We start from the raw sequence: 12,339 nt of genomic DNA, 5'->3' as shown, positions 1-12,339 counted from the left end.
AAAAAAAAAAAAAAAAAAGTGCTGTGAAATAGAAGCAGGGTTTCTTCCTGTACACACTTAAGTTATCTAAAACAATTACAGAAGTAGACCTGATAAAGAAGTTCTACTTGTTCTCAGAAAAACCAAAAGAAAACACATGGAGTAGAAGCTTGATGCACTTGACCGCTCCTGACCACCAGTTTTGGTTTTTGCCAATTAACCGCTTCCCCAGAGCTGAGCAATTTGCTGCCTCGTACTTGGAGGCTAGTTTTATCATGATGCATCCAGACACAACGTTGAAGTCAATCCAACATTCTGAAGATTCAACAGCTTGAGAAAGAACATTGCAAAAGTCCAGAGAACAGCCAGCAAGAAAAAAAAAAAACGTCCTCATCCTCAGAACCGTTTAAGAGTATTGCTAGTCACCAAATGAGAAAGAATGGCCTCCAGTCACACTTCCACGGTCAGAAACACTAACACCCCACAGGTTTCCTTACAGCCATCTTGTAGGGTGTGCACACAACACCCACAGCAAAGCTGAACACATCAAGAGAATCTTGTATTTCTCTGCTGGAAAAGGATCTTCAATTCCTGTGTGCATGCTGTGACCTTTAGGCTCCTTTGATTGATTGATAAATATTTGGTTTAGGAATCCTATCGCTACCACTATTGTACAACAGTTATACATTCACACAAAAAGAATGCTATGTTTCTTCTTAAGGATCAAGACTTCATCTTATTTTAAGCCCTAAATAGGAAGAAGCATTAAAATAATAATGATAATTTAAAAAGCCTTCAACAGATACACAACTAATTAGGTACTACAACATGGTACTCCTGTGGCAAGCTTCCATTCTTCTTCCATTATAGCTGGTTTTTGGTTGTGGCTTTTTTGAGACATTGCAATGAAAAACAGTGAATAGAAATAAAAGTGACTAAACAGAAGTTGATCTATAAACCCCTTTGCATTAACGAGACTCTTTATCAACACAGCTGCCCAGAAAAGCATAAATGATATTTGACACTACTGTTTCAGCATACACTGAACATTCAATCACAAATAGGTACTGATTTTACCTTTACTTTAAGTACATATATTCAAGTGTTCTGTTTGATGATTCCTTTCACGTCACTTCAGGAAAAGACAAAGGAATGTAAAAGTTCTTCCCGTGCTTCACTCCATACTCTTCTAGTTTGTGACCTGGAGAATGGCAACTTTATTCAAGGACAACATGATGAAAGCCATTTATCGAACCAACCTGAAATCAAAAAATGTGATGTCCTCCCACACCGAACCTGCGCTACAAAAACCACGATGACATCAAAAACGCAGAATGGCAAGGAATGTAGTAAACACAGCGTGGACTTCTCTTACTCCTGTTTCACACACAGGCACTAAGTGCACTGTGCGAAAACAACTGGCAATTCAGCTGTTTGACTAAACTGAGACAGATATTAAGTGCTCTACATACAATTCCACAAACATAAATGTAAACAGAAGTGTTTGGTCTCCATAGAAAGCAGTATTTCTGAAAGTGCTGGGGTTTGGAAATCTGTCCTGCATATTTCCAAAAGCAACTCGTTTACATTCTGTTTGACAGGATTAATAAAGTGTTTTGGAGGTTAACTCACTTTGGTCACAATCCCAAAGAAAAGTTTATGTTGAATAGTTTCAACTATCCTCCTCATCGTCACTAATAAGGTCTCTTTTTTCTACACACGTGTCTCGTTCACGCAGGAAATCCTCACGAATGGCTTCTAGTTCAGTTAGTTCAAGACGCACTTTCTCCAGGTGGTATGTCCTCCGGTTCCTGATCTGACGTAATGGAAAAGGATTCAGGTCCCCAAAAGCAATACCAGTCAGTTTCCTGTAAGATTAAACAGCATTAGAAGACAAAAATTTGTATTAGGTGTTTTTTTTAAATCAGTTTTGAACTTCATCTGTATCAATATTTAGTATATGGCTGTTATCTCTGGTCTCCTTCACATACCTGACAGGTCTCAGATGTCACCAGTATTGCAAGAAAATTCTATAAAGTGCTCAGTTTCAAAGTTATTTCAAGTGATAAAGTGTTACCAAATGCTCAACAGTTTGCAAAGCCACCTGCAAACTCTAAATAATACTACAGTGATTACAGCCTTGCCAACAGGGAACAGGAGATGTGAACTTGGCTGATCAGAGCCTCAGTGGCTGGATTGAGCACTGGGTGCATCCAGTTCCCCAGCTACAGACTGGGCCACTTCCTTCGAGTAACTCACTGGAGCTCTTTCAATCCCAGAACAATCAGCTCAAGTTACCCAAGATAACAAAGTGGTATAAGAGACCAGATAAGGACAAATACAGACAAGAATAATCCAAAATTGTATCAGCCAAGCTGTACGCCACAGTGAGAAAGCTCAGTGGCTCTGCTGGCTGGAGCCCAGAGATCTCCAAGCTGGTGTCAACTCAAGCTGGTGAGATCACACAGAAAAGCCCCTCAAGAGTATCCACCACCCTTTCAGAGTCACACTGCATCATACTATCTTTCAGTCGCAGCAAAACTAGTAACTGATCTGCCAAAAACCGAGTTAACTACATTGTTACTGTTGACCTATACCTAAAAAATACCTCATTATTTACTAAGTGAAAAAGGGGAACCGGAATTTAACTTATGCTAGTTTAACTATCAGATGAACGCAAATATTAAGAAAATATATTTGGACAGTTTATTTTAGGCTAAACTCTCCCTAGGTTTGTATTTTTGAGTGGACATGAGCAATTTTCTGCTATTTATAAGAAGAACGTATTCCAACAGCTTCGCTACCTGTGCACATGCCATGGAACACAACTTCCATCTACAGAGAAATCTAACTATGACATCCTAGAACCTAGAGTCTAATTACATCTGTCTGTAGAGATTTTTCTCCACCAGAGAGCTTAAACTTAGAAAATCTGTGGAAAATAGTTTTCTAAGACATTCAGGATGTCCATGAATTCCATAAAAATAAGCTGAGTTTTTCCTCTACAACAAGATCACATCCGTATCAGGAAAGGCATCATTCCACATCCTTTTGTATTTTTTTAAATTTTGATGCTGTAAAACTTGTACAAAAATGGTACATTAAGAAACCAGATGGTTTGAATCAGGCCCTATCAGTTTTCACGGGCAAAATTTATATCCCCTAGGTGGCACTACACCACTACGTTCGTCTTTGACTTAAAATCCTCCAAAAACACATTTGCTGACCAATGCAGGGTATACTTGTATTTAAGTATATTTGATGCACTGCGTTCTAAACTCACCTTATCACCTGCCAAAGATACCCAATTAGGTGATTTTGTTAACGATAAATTGAGATCTCTTCCAGCAATATAAGAATTCATTAAAGTAGCTTATTTCAGCACCAGAAAGTTTAGGCAGGAGAGCCAAGACACCATTTCCGTTACAAAACTGGAAGAGGAAGAGAAAGCCAAATCTGCAGCTCTGGTGAAGTATCAAAAAGATTTAATTTTTAATATTTTTTTTTTTCTTCTCCCTCTCCCCCCTTCTCTTTTGCAGTCTCCAGCTTCTGGCGATGCTGCTGTGGTACTACTGGTACAACACATTACACATTTGATTATAAGCTATAAAATAGCCTATTTATCAATTATAAGATATCCACAAGTTTGTTTTATTTATTGTTTTCCATTCAAAATACATGCACCCTCTTCCCAAAATCAAGTACATAGTTCTCATCACTTCCAGATTTGGAATCGGAGTCAGCTTTTATTTTGGTCACAAACAGCTGAGTACAACTACTGTCCAGCACTTTTAAAATCTAAGGTTGGAATGCTAAAATACAAAGCACCGTGTAACTCCCCCTCGAGAGATTTTGGAGAGATTTCAGCAGCGGAAGCAACATCTGTTATCAAGACTTTTACCATTTAAATCTATTGCAGAACATTCTCCCTGCATCACTCCCAATAATCCTTTTTAAGCAGAGAGTAAGATTATTCAGTTTTAACTTCTCTCCAATCAAAACTGAAACACAGGAAGTAAAAATAATAAGTAGCTCTTGCAGTAGAAGCTGAAGTACAAGCCTAAATTCATATGGAATTTGTTACGGTAAAACCAAACACCTCAGATTGCATGACAGGATTTTGTACTAAATTCATAATCAGTGAGATTTATTATCTGTGCAAAACATTTTCAGACATTAAACCAATCCCAATATGACTTTTTAAGACTGATCTGCTGCTCTACAGTCTTGAAACTAGGAACCTAAAACCATTAGACCCTAGTTTACAAACTGTAATTCCTGTGCAAGGCCTGAGAACAGGTAAGTATCTAATTTGTATTTACTCTCTGCTTCAAAGTATGTGTTAAAATCAGCTGGAGTTCCGTGGCATTAGCCTATGCATTAATGATGCATAAGAGATCTAAACCTACTGGGTCATGGGTCACATTTTTAATATTAGAGCCAGGATATGTTTGTATTTATTGCTTAATATTTTACAACATAAACTGTATCCGCAATGCGGGGTGAGACTTCATCTATGGTTGAAATTAAGTGTTGCTACCATGATACAACTGCTAAGCAAGACCAACCTGGCAAAGTAATTTCAAACATACCTAAAAATTTACAATTATGCATTTATCATGTGTGCTTTTGTCTCTGCTATATAAAACTGCTCATGAGAAATCTTAGTAGTTAATCTCCAGTTGCTCTGCATCTAAATTAAGATCTCGGTGAAAACCAAACCAACCCAACCACAACAGCTTTCTTTCATGCTCCCCTACAAACCTTTCTATTTCATGCAAGTTTGAGATACCCACCTGGCATCGAGTATAGTGCGTGTGAAATAGCGAAGGTACTTGAAAATGGACATCGAATCTTGAAGTTTTAAGATCTCCTCTTCTTTGTATTTAAAAAGTGCCAGGGCAAATCGGAATATTACCTGATTAAAAAACCAAAACACACAATGTTCGAAGTGCCAGGGCAAATCGGAATATTACCTGATTAAAAAAACAAAACACACAATGTTCTTTATAAGAACAGAATGCACTGATTCTCATTATCTATTATAAACTCAAAGGAAAAGTGTTACTCTGCCTACGGGCTGCATCTGAGCTCTCTCATCACACCTTCTTCCATCTTCCTTCCCTGCCCCATCCCTCATTTCCAAAAGCTGCCAAAACCAGTATGAAACACATGAAATTCCCACCCCTTAATTTGAGATAGGAGCACAGACAGTCATATTTTTGTCACTTGTACTTTAAATGTCTGCAGAAATAAAACAAATAGTGCTGCAGAGACAAACTAAATATTAGCGCTTGGTTATAACTAATTTTTACATCTTTGCAATACTTTTTAACTTCTGCCTCCACTTAAGCTTTCCTCTTTATAAAAGTAGCTCTCATTTTGATATAATTACTTAAAACTGATTGACAGCTGCATTTAGGAGTAAACAGCACTGTCTATAGCTTTCTTTTGAAAAAGTAAAAAAAATAAATGGTCACTGGTGAAATGAACATACTTAGTATTTAGAATTCGTCCATGTAACTCAACCTTTTAATTTGCAGAGCACAGATAAAATAGAAAATGTTTTGACTGCTTATTTATACACATTTCTTCCCTTTGTTCTTACCAGCAATTTTAACTGACAGGATTTTTGTGAAACAACCTTCCTTCACCCTGCACTCAATGGCACCACCGTATTTTGTTACCAGGTAACAACTGACAAAACTTAGCTCATTCAGTTCACCTTTGGTCCCTCGTATAGGAAGGAGTCCCAGATTTTAAAAAGGATGTCGCTAACCACACTGTCCACAAATACCACGAGAAACCAGTTGAAAGTTATAAGAGTGTAGTCAACTTTGTATTGTTCAAAATGAGCATGCAGCCGCGGCAGCTTCTCACTCATTAAATCCTTGAATACTCGCTGATCAACCTAAAGAGATGACAAAGAGGACATTATTGCTCCTATGTTCTCCAACATACCAATGGCTGTTGCCAATCTGTAAGTGCAGGTTTCTAAGAGCTAACCAGGAAACCCAGGACAGCCTAGTTGAACACTCCTAAGGACATCCACCCAAAACATCTGTGGCCACCCCAACGCACACCATCCTTGCTGACACAACCTCTTGTTTCTCAGTCCACCCCCAGTCTCACATGCAGATGTTGAGGTCCTACCATAGGTGCAGAGAACAGGCAGGGAAAGGCTTGGAGGGAGGAGGCAGCACGTACCAGAGCATCACCTGGAAGCAGGAGTCCTACAGCGTATACTGCTCACCCCCTCTCTTCTGGAGAGCCCATAACCCACACACATACCCCTCTACCCCCCCAGTTTTGAGGCAAGAAGCGATAAATCAGTTCGGTCAATGTTGTAAAACTAATAATCAGAAGAGGGGTTAAGGACTGGGAGCTCCAAGCAAGTCACTGAACAGTAATTTCAGTGTTAGAGTCCTTGTCCAAACAAGAGCCCCGATGCCTGGAACTCACCTCTGTCAACCCAGCACATCCCCCAGAAAGACCTGTTGGACGGTTTTTGACCAGGTGCAGTTTACAGGACCAGGTTTTATTTTGGCAGAGCACGTACCTGAGATCCTAACAGTGTCTTAGTATAATAGTCACGAGGCATGAAAACTTCCACTATTGTTACTAGACACCAAAAAGCATCTTCCTGTTCCAAGTACAGAAGTGCAATTGCTACCAATCTGAAAATAGGGTTTATTTGGAGAAAAATATTATTATAGTATCACAAAATGTACCAGTAACAATTACAATAAGCCTTTGTTTCTGTTCAGCAGAGATAAATGTACTAGCAGGAGAGAACTGAACAGCAAAGCTGCCAATGAAGTTTAAGACGGGGCACTGAGATCCCTTCTCAGCCACGCCAAATACTTTTATTCAGTTAAATAAGAAAACGGTGATTTGCTAGAAGCCATTTTTCCAGGAATTAAGGCAAAATAATTAGAAGCTTCCAAGTCCTAAATTTACTGCTCCGATTCCCAGACTTTCATCTTCCGTTATTGAAGAGGAGAAAGAACAGATGGTTCTTGCATTTCACACAGAACTGTTCTAAATTTAGAAAAATCCTTTCTAGCAAGTTTATATTCATTAAGATAAATGGAAGCAACACTTTTGTGTTTATCTACTATCGCCTTTTAAGGAAAAGAAAAAGCCCTAAAATTTTTGAAAGACTAAACTTGTTCTAAAAATTTCTTAGAGAAGTAAAAAACAAAGATTAAACTGCAGCATTCCTGCTTTTCCTGTTTCCAACAAGTATTATGAAGAAAAAAATAAGATAACAACTTCATGTTGCTGATAGTTGCTTGAATATGAAAGGTTATTTCCAATATAATTCTCCAAGTAAACTTATTTCTGTGTGCAAGAGGAGTGTGATAGAACATGAACCGCTTGTGATGTTACACAGCTTAATAAGATGATCAACATTTAAAAGCTTAAGATGACTAAAGCAAGGAATAAATATTTAATTTGCTTTTAACTTCTTCAAGTATCCCAAAAGCAGAATTATTTACAGTAAAAACAAAAATAAACCCAAAAATGTCCCAGGAGAAAATAATGCCACACACAAAGTTCAAATTTAGCAAGCACTTCTAACACCTTCTAGTCACCAGAGACATGTGGCTCCAACAGCTGGGCTCTTCACACATCTTGTGACACGCCAGTGACAATATTAATACTAGAAAAGTTATGACTTACCTACAGAATGCAACCACTAGTGATGAATACTCACAAAAAGAATACTTATTACTACCTCTACTACTGCTGCCACCTCGCTACCTCTACTACATTATTCACTGCCTCTAGTCTACTACTACTTCAGTGCAGTTTCAAGTGACAAAACTGCTCTAGTTAAAAGTCTTTTACTCTCTTCTAGTACATAAATTAGTGCACAAATTGACATCTATAGTACTGTATCATGGGGACGAGGTGGGGCGTTAGACTAAAATGCTTCCTTCAAATAAAACCTTCCTTTACTACTGATCTCAAAGTACCAAAACTATTTTGGCAAACACCAATTCCAATGACTTCTAATTTTTCTTCGGCTTGTAATCATCCTTAAATTGATTACTGCAATTCTGATTGAAGACACCCTGAGGGAAATGCTGAAATTTGTGGCCTTAACAGTACAAAAAGCTTCCATGTGTTTATTTCTGCTTGCTTAAAAAAAACCCAAAAATGAAGAAATTATTGCATATAGAAGCAAGATCCCCTACAAGTGACACAAAGACATTGCAAAGGTACCTTTAAGTAGCCCATTTCTTATGTCAGTTAATTCCAGTGATTTTACAAGTTTCACGATCCAAGTCTTATGTTTTTTATTGTTTTAAGAATTGACTGCTATTTATTAAAACATTATAAATTATGAACATACAACCCATAAAGTAAATTGCTGTCCAAAAGCATGTTGCTATACATGTGAGTTGAAAGGCTTATTAAGTTGTTTCACTGCATATTTATAACTCAAGATTTGCAAAACCTTACCTGTTGAGCCCTTGGCAATATCCTATATCAGGATTTCTCCACGAAAATGCCAGCAGCACATTTCGCAGCTTTTGGATCCCTTCGGATGTTGGAGAGGAATAATGTTTGTTGTTTGGCAAAGTTCTCAAGAGATCCAACTCAATTTGTTTAGATGCAGGATTTTGTTTTTCCAGAGCATTTTGAAGCAAGGTTTGGAAGTACCCAGGAACAGTGCTGTCCTTGAATTTTTTAACATGGAGATTGACACACCACTTCCACATCTTGGAACGATGTTCATGTGGAATTCCAGATCGAATAAGGTTCTTCAGTTCTACGCAGCGTATCATCTCTCTATTCATTGTGCTTGCAAGATAGTTTTCCCATTTTACCCCTGTGGAGATCTCTCTATTTTCACTGAGAGAAAGCGATCTCAGGTCCAAAGCTCGTGATTTTGCTACTAGTTTCTCCTCATCATCATCCTCTGGGACTGTCTGAAAACCATATATATCATATTCACTGAAATGGAAAGGAAAAAGAAAAAAGGCTTTAAAAAATGTGTTCAGTAGCCCTGAAACTCTCAAGTTCCCATCCTAAAGTTACTTCAAATATCCCTCAAGCCACTCCCCATAGTTTTCAAGTTTCAACAATTATTATTTAAACATTTTTCTAAAATATATCCTTTATTTAATAATTATTTTTATAATCGCATAGACAAAAGACTTTGTGCCCGTATTCCAGTATATACTACTACACAGACTAAGCAATTTATTTAAGAACATGGTCAAGTTCAAGTGATCCCGTCTCTTCCATAGCTCACCTTCAGCAGCTATATGGCAACATTTGAGTCTAAGTTTTATACAATCTCTCAAATAAAACAATAAATGTATTTATACAGGCAAAAGGATCTCATGATGAAGGTTATTCATGAAGGGAAATACACTAAAAAGCCCAAATCTAGCAAATATATCCCCACTGTCTGTTTTCCAGTGTTAGAATCACGCCCACTGGCCAAGACAGAAAAATGTTTATTTTAATAGGACCAAATTACCTGACCAGGTGTGGTTTGAAAAACGCTTGCTCTGGTTGTTCACTACTTTCTGCTTTCAAGGCATCTTCCAGTAACTGGGTGATGACCTCACGAGCAGGACTCTGCTCCTCAGAACAAACAGGAGTTTTCATTTCTTGAAGCAAGATCAAATATTTACTTTCTATCTGACAGAGTTTGGCTTCCAAGCTCGTATACTGCAGAAAACAATAGATAATATCGTTAATTCTTCAGAAAACTACTTTGTGCTACACTTCTTTTTTAGATCTGGTTCAATATTATTCTACTAGTTTATGTTGCTTAGAAACCTGTAAGTGAAGAGCAGTCAGCTTTACTTTGCCATTTTTGTAGCACCAAAAAACATATAACACCACTTATGTGTAAAAAGTAAAAATTGTATATACATTTTATTACATGACTGTAAAATTCTGTATATGCTGCATATACTTGAGAAAGAAACCTCAGATGCTTGTGGCTTTTTACATGAAGTCTTTTAAGGCAGAATAGTAGACCAGAGACTTTCTACCACATATATTTTTACTTGCAGAAAATCTGAGCAAGCTGTAATTATCATTACATCGTATGAAGGACAACTCAACCATTTTGTACTTTTAAAGGAACAGCTTTAGCCTGTGCATGTTTGAACAAAAAGAACTTAAATGGAATTTTAAAAATACGAGTTGGGTACCAGGATGTAGAAATTGTAAACATGCACCTCCGTGCCAGAAATACAGCATTTAGACCTGGCTGCTGTGTGCATTGTTTCCAAAAAAACCAGAAGCAAATCCTACCAAACCACAGCTACAGGTATCTTGCCTTACCTACAGATAGGTGCATGTTTTCCTAGCCCCAAGCAATGGAAATCTTTGTTACTTACCCACAACTTAGAATGGTTTGGGTTGGAAGGGACCTTTAAAGGTCATCTAGTCCAACCTCCCTGCCATAAGCAGGGACATCTTCAACCAGACCAGGTTGCTCAGAGCCCCGTCCAACCTGATCTGGAATGTTTCCAGGGATGGGGCATCTACCTCCTCCCTGGGCAAACTGGGCCATTGTTTCACCACCCTCATTGTAAAAAGTTTCTTCCTTCCATCTAGTCTAAGTCTACCCTCTTTTTAGTTTAAAACTGTTACCCCTTGTCCTACTGCACTTCTCTGCACTCAAATTCACCTACACAGAAACACATTTCCACAGTTACATTCACCACACCGTAGTCATCCTTTGCACTCAGAAGGTGAAAGCTCTGCTCAGAGACATACCAAATCCTTACACGTCCTGTCTTTTGCATACCTCAAGAAAATTATTACAGCCTTAGTTCCGAGGAAACAATGCTTTCAGAAATATACATGCCACTGTTCCGAAGTTATGAAAAAGTTCCACTGGTTAACATGATTTTAGTCAATTACTTCTTTCAAGAATCCATGCAGAAAGATTTGTCTGTAAAGGACTGGGCTGGGGGATTATTTTTTTTTTAAGCTATCATATTTAATACATTTAAGTCTATTCAATCCTACAGTCATTTCAATTTAAGTAATTTCAATTCTACAGTTATGTTCCCCGAGTAGGTTTACAACTGGATTTTCGAAAACCGCTCTAGACATTGCAAAAATGAGAACAGGCTGTGTTATTCTGACCTTTGCCTGCCATTCTCTCTCTCTTGCTTCTGCATTTCTTCGTAGAGCAGAAAGTTCCAAAATCTCCTTATTTAAAAATTTATTCTGGGTCTTATAACCCTGGAGATTGTCCTGTTGATAAAAAGAAAAAAGCAAACTGGATTTTTAATAAAAATATCTTACAAACAGCAAAGGCCTACCAGAGAAAGTATACTTATCATTAAAAAAAGTATCAGTATCAAATCAAATATTATTTTTAATCTTCACATAAGTCAAACACACACGCCAAGCATGAGCAGAAGGGTGTAACAGGGTGGTGCTGTGCCTCACATGCATCCCCTCCAGTGCTGGTAGCTGCCAGGCTGCATTCTGGGCAGCAGGACAGAAACACCCCAGAGAGGTCATGGTGCCACCAGAAGCAACGCAAGAAGTGGGGGCAAACGCCCCTTGGGTTTTGGTTACCCTCACTAGTCCTTTTATAAAGTAAAAGTGTGATGTCCACCTGCATACAAAAAGATATAAACCCTTAACGCTAAGCTTCCTCGCCTAATCCACTCTGCTCCAGGGTACAAATACCACCTCTGAAACCTGAGGTGTGGGATGAGGGAATGTTGGTACCCACCCAACAATTACAATACTCCCACACTCCACAGCATCTACAAGCTTTGGTCTCCTATCTGCCAACACTTCTACCTTCAGTTGTATTTTCTAAAACTTCCCAGTACTAATACTAACTTGTATTCCAAATCCCTTGGCATGTTAGTCAATTTGGAATACATCATTTATATGTTTTGGAATACAAGAAGAACGCATGTTTAGAGCAAAGTGGGTAACTCCAGTAACTCCATTAAGAACTTGCGACACATTTGCTGAAGTAGCTTAGAGGGAAAAAATAATAATGCATTAATAAGACCTGGAGCAGCATTAGTAATACAGGCTCTTGTACTCCTCCTTTTTTCTCTCCTCGGACCACCCCTTCGCCATTCCACACACTCTTTGTTTCCACTTCTGATATCTAAAAGTTTGTTTGAATAAAAATAAGGCAGCAAGCTTTCTAGCTCTTTTCCTCCATGCTTATATTTTCCTCTCACCCTTACTTTTTCCTGTCCCTTTCATTACTTCTCACATCATCCCTCCTCCACACCAATGATTAAATTACTGAAAGCATGGGACACTGTACTAGATGTACAGACCAGCTCAAAGTACAGAAAAGCCCCGTTTAGATTGCCATGCAACAGTTCAAAGTGTAGA

At 38.2% G+C, this 12,339-nt stretch overlaps 2 protein-coding genes across 2 annotated transcripts in view; both read right to left on the bottom strand.

Moving 5' to 3' along the window:
- DAPK2 (death-associated protein kinase 2) overlaps positions 1-1,690 on the bottom strand; it is a 66,769-nt gene extending 65,079 nt beyond the window's left edge. Inside the window, exon 1 of the mRNA XM_014944457.1 lies at positions 1,612-1,690. Coding sequence (XP_014799943.1) covers positions 1,612-1,668 — 57 coding nt within the window. The 5' untranslated portion in view covers positions 1,669-1,690. The remainder of the gene's footprint in view (positions 1-1,611) is intronic.
- Positions 7-12,339, bottom strand: part of TBC1D2B (TBC1 domain family member 2B) — a 31,949-nt gene continuing 19,616 nt past the window's right edge. Inside the window, exons 7-13 of the mRNA XM_014944455.1 lie at positions 11,110-11,220; positions 9,479-9,672; positions 8,452-8,946; positions 6,539-6,656; positions 5,705-5,890; positions 4,776-4,897; positions 7-1,847 (exon numbers count right to left, since the gene is read on the bottom strand). Of these exons, the coding sequence (XP_014799941.1) occupies positions 1,652-1,847; positions 4,776-4,897; positions 5,705-5,890; positions 6,539-6,656; positions 8,452-8,946; positions 9,479-9,672; positions 11,110-11,220 (1,422 nt within the window). The 3' untranslated portion in view covers positions 7-1,651. The remainder of the gene's footprint in view (positions 1,848-4,775; positions 4,898-5,704; positions 5,891-6,538; positions 6,657-8,451; positions 8,947-9,478; positions 9,673-11,109; positions 11,221-12,339) is intronic.

Source organism: Calidris pugnax, unplaced genomic scaffold (assembly GCF_001431845.1).
Source record: "Calidris pugnax isolate Ruff unplaced genomic scaffold, ASM143184v1 scaffold70, whole genome shotgun sequence".
Lineage (NCBI taxonomy): Eukaryota > Metazoa > Chordata > Aves > Charadriiformes > Scolopacidae > Calidris > Calidris pugnax.
The sequence above is the reverse complement of the archived record's forward strand: the minus strand, read 5'-3'. Positions and strand labels throughout refer to the sequence as shown.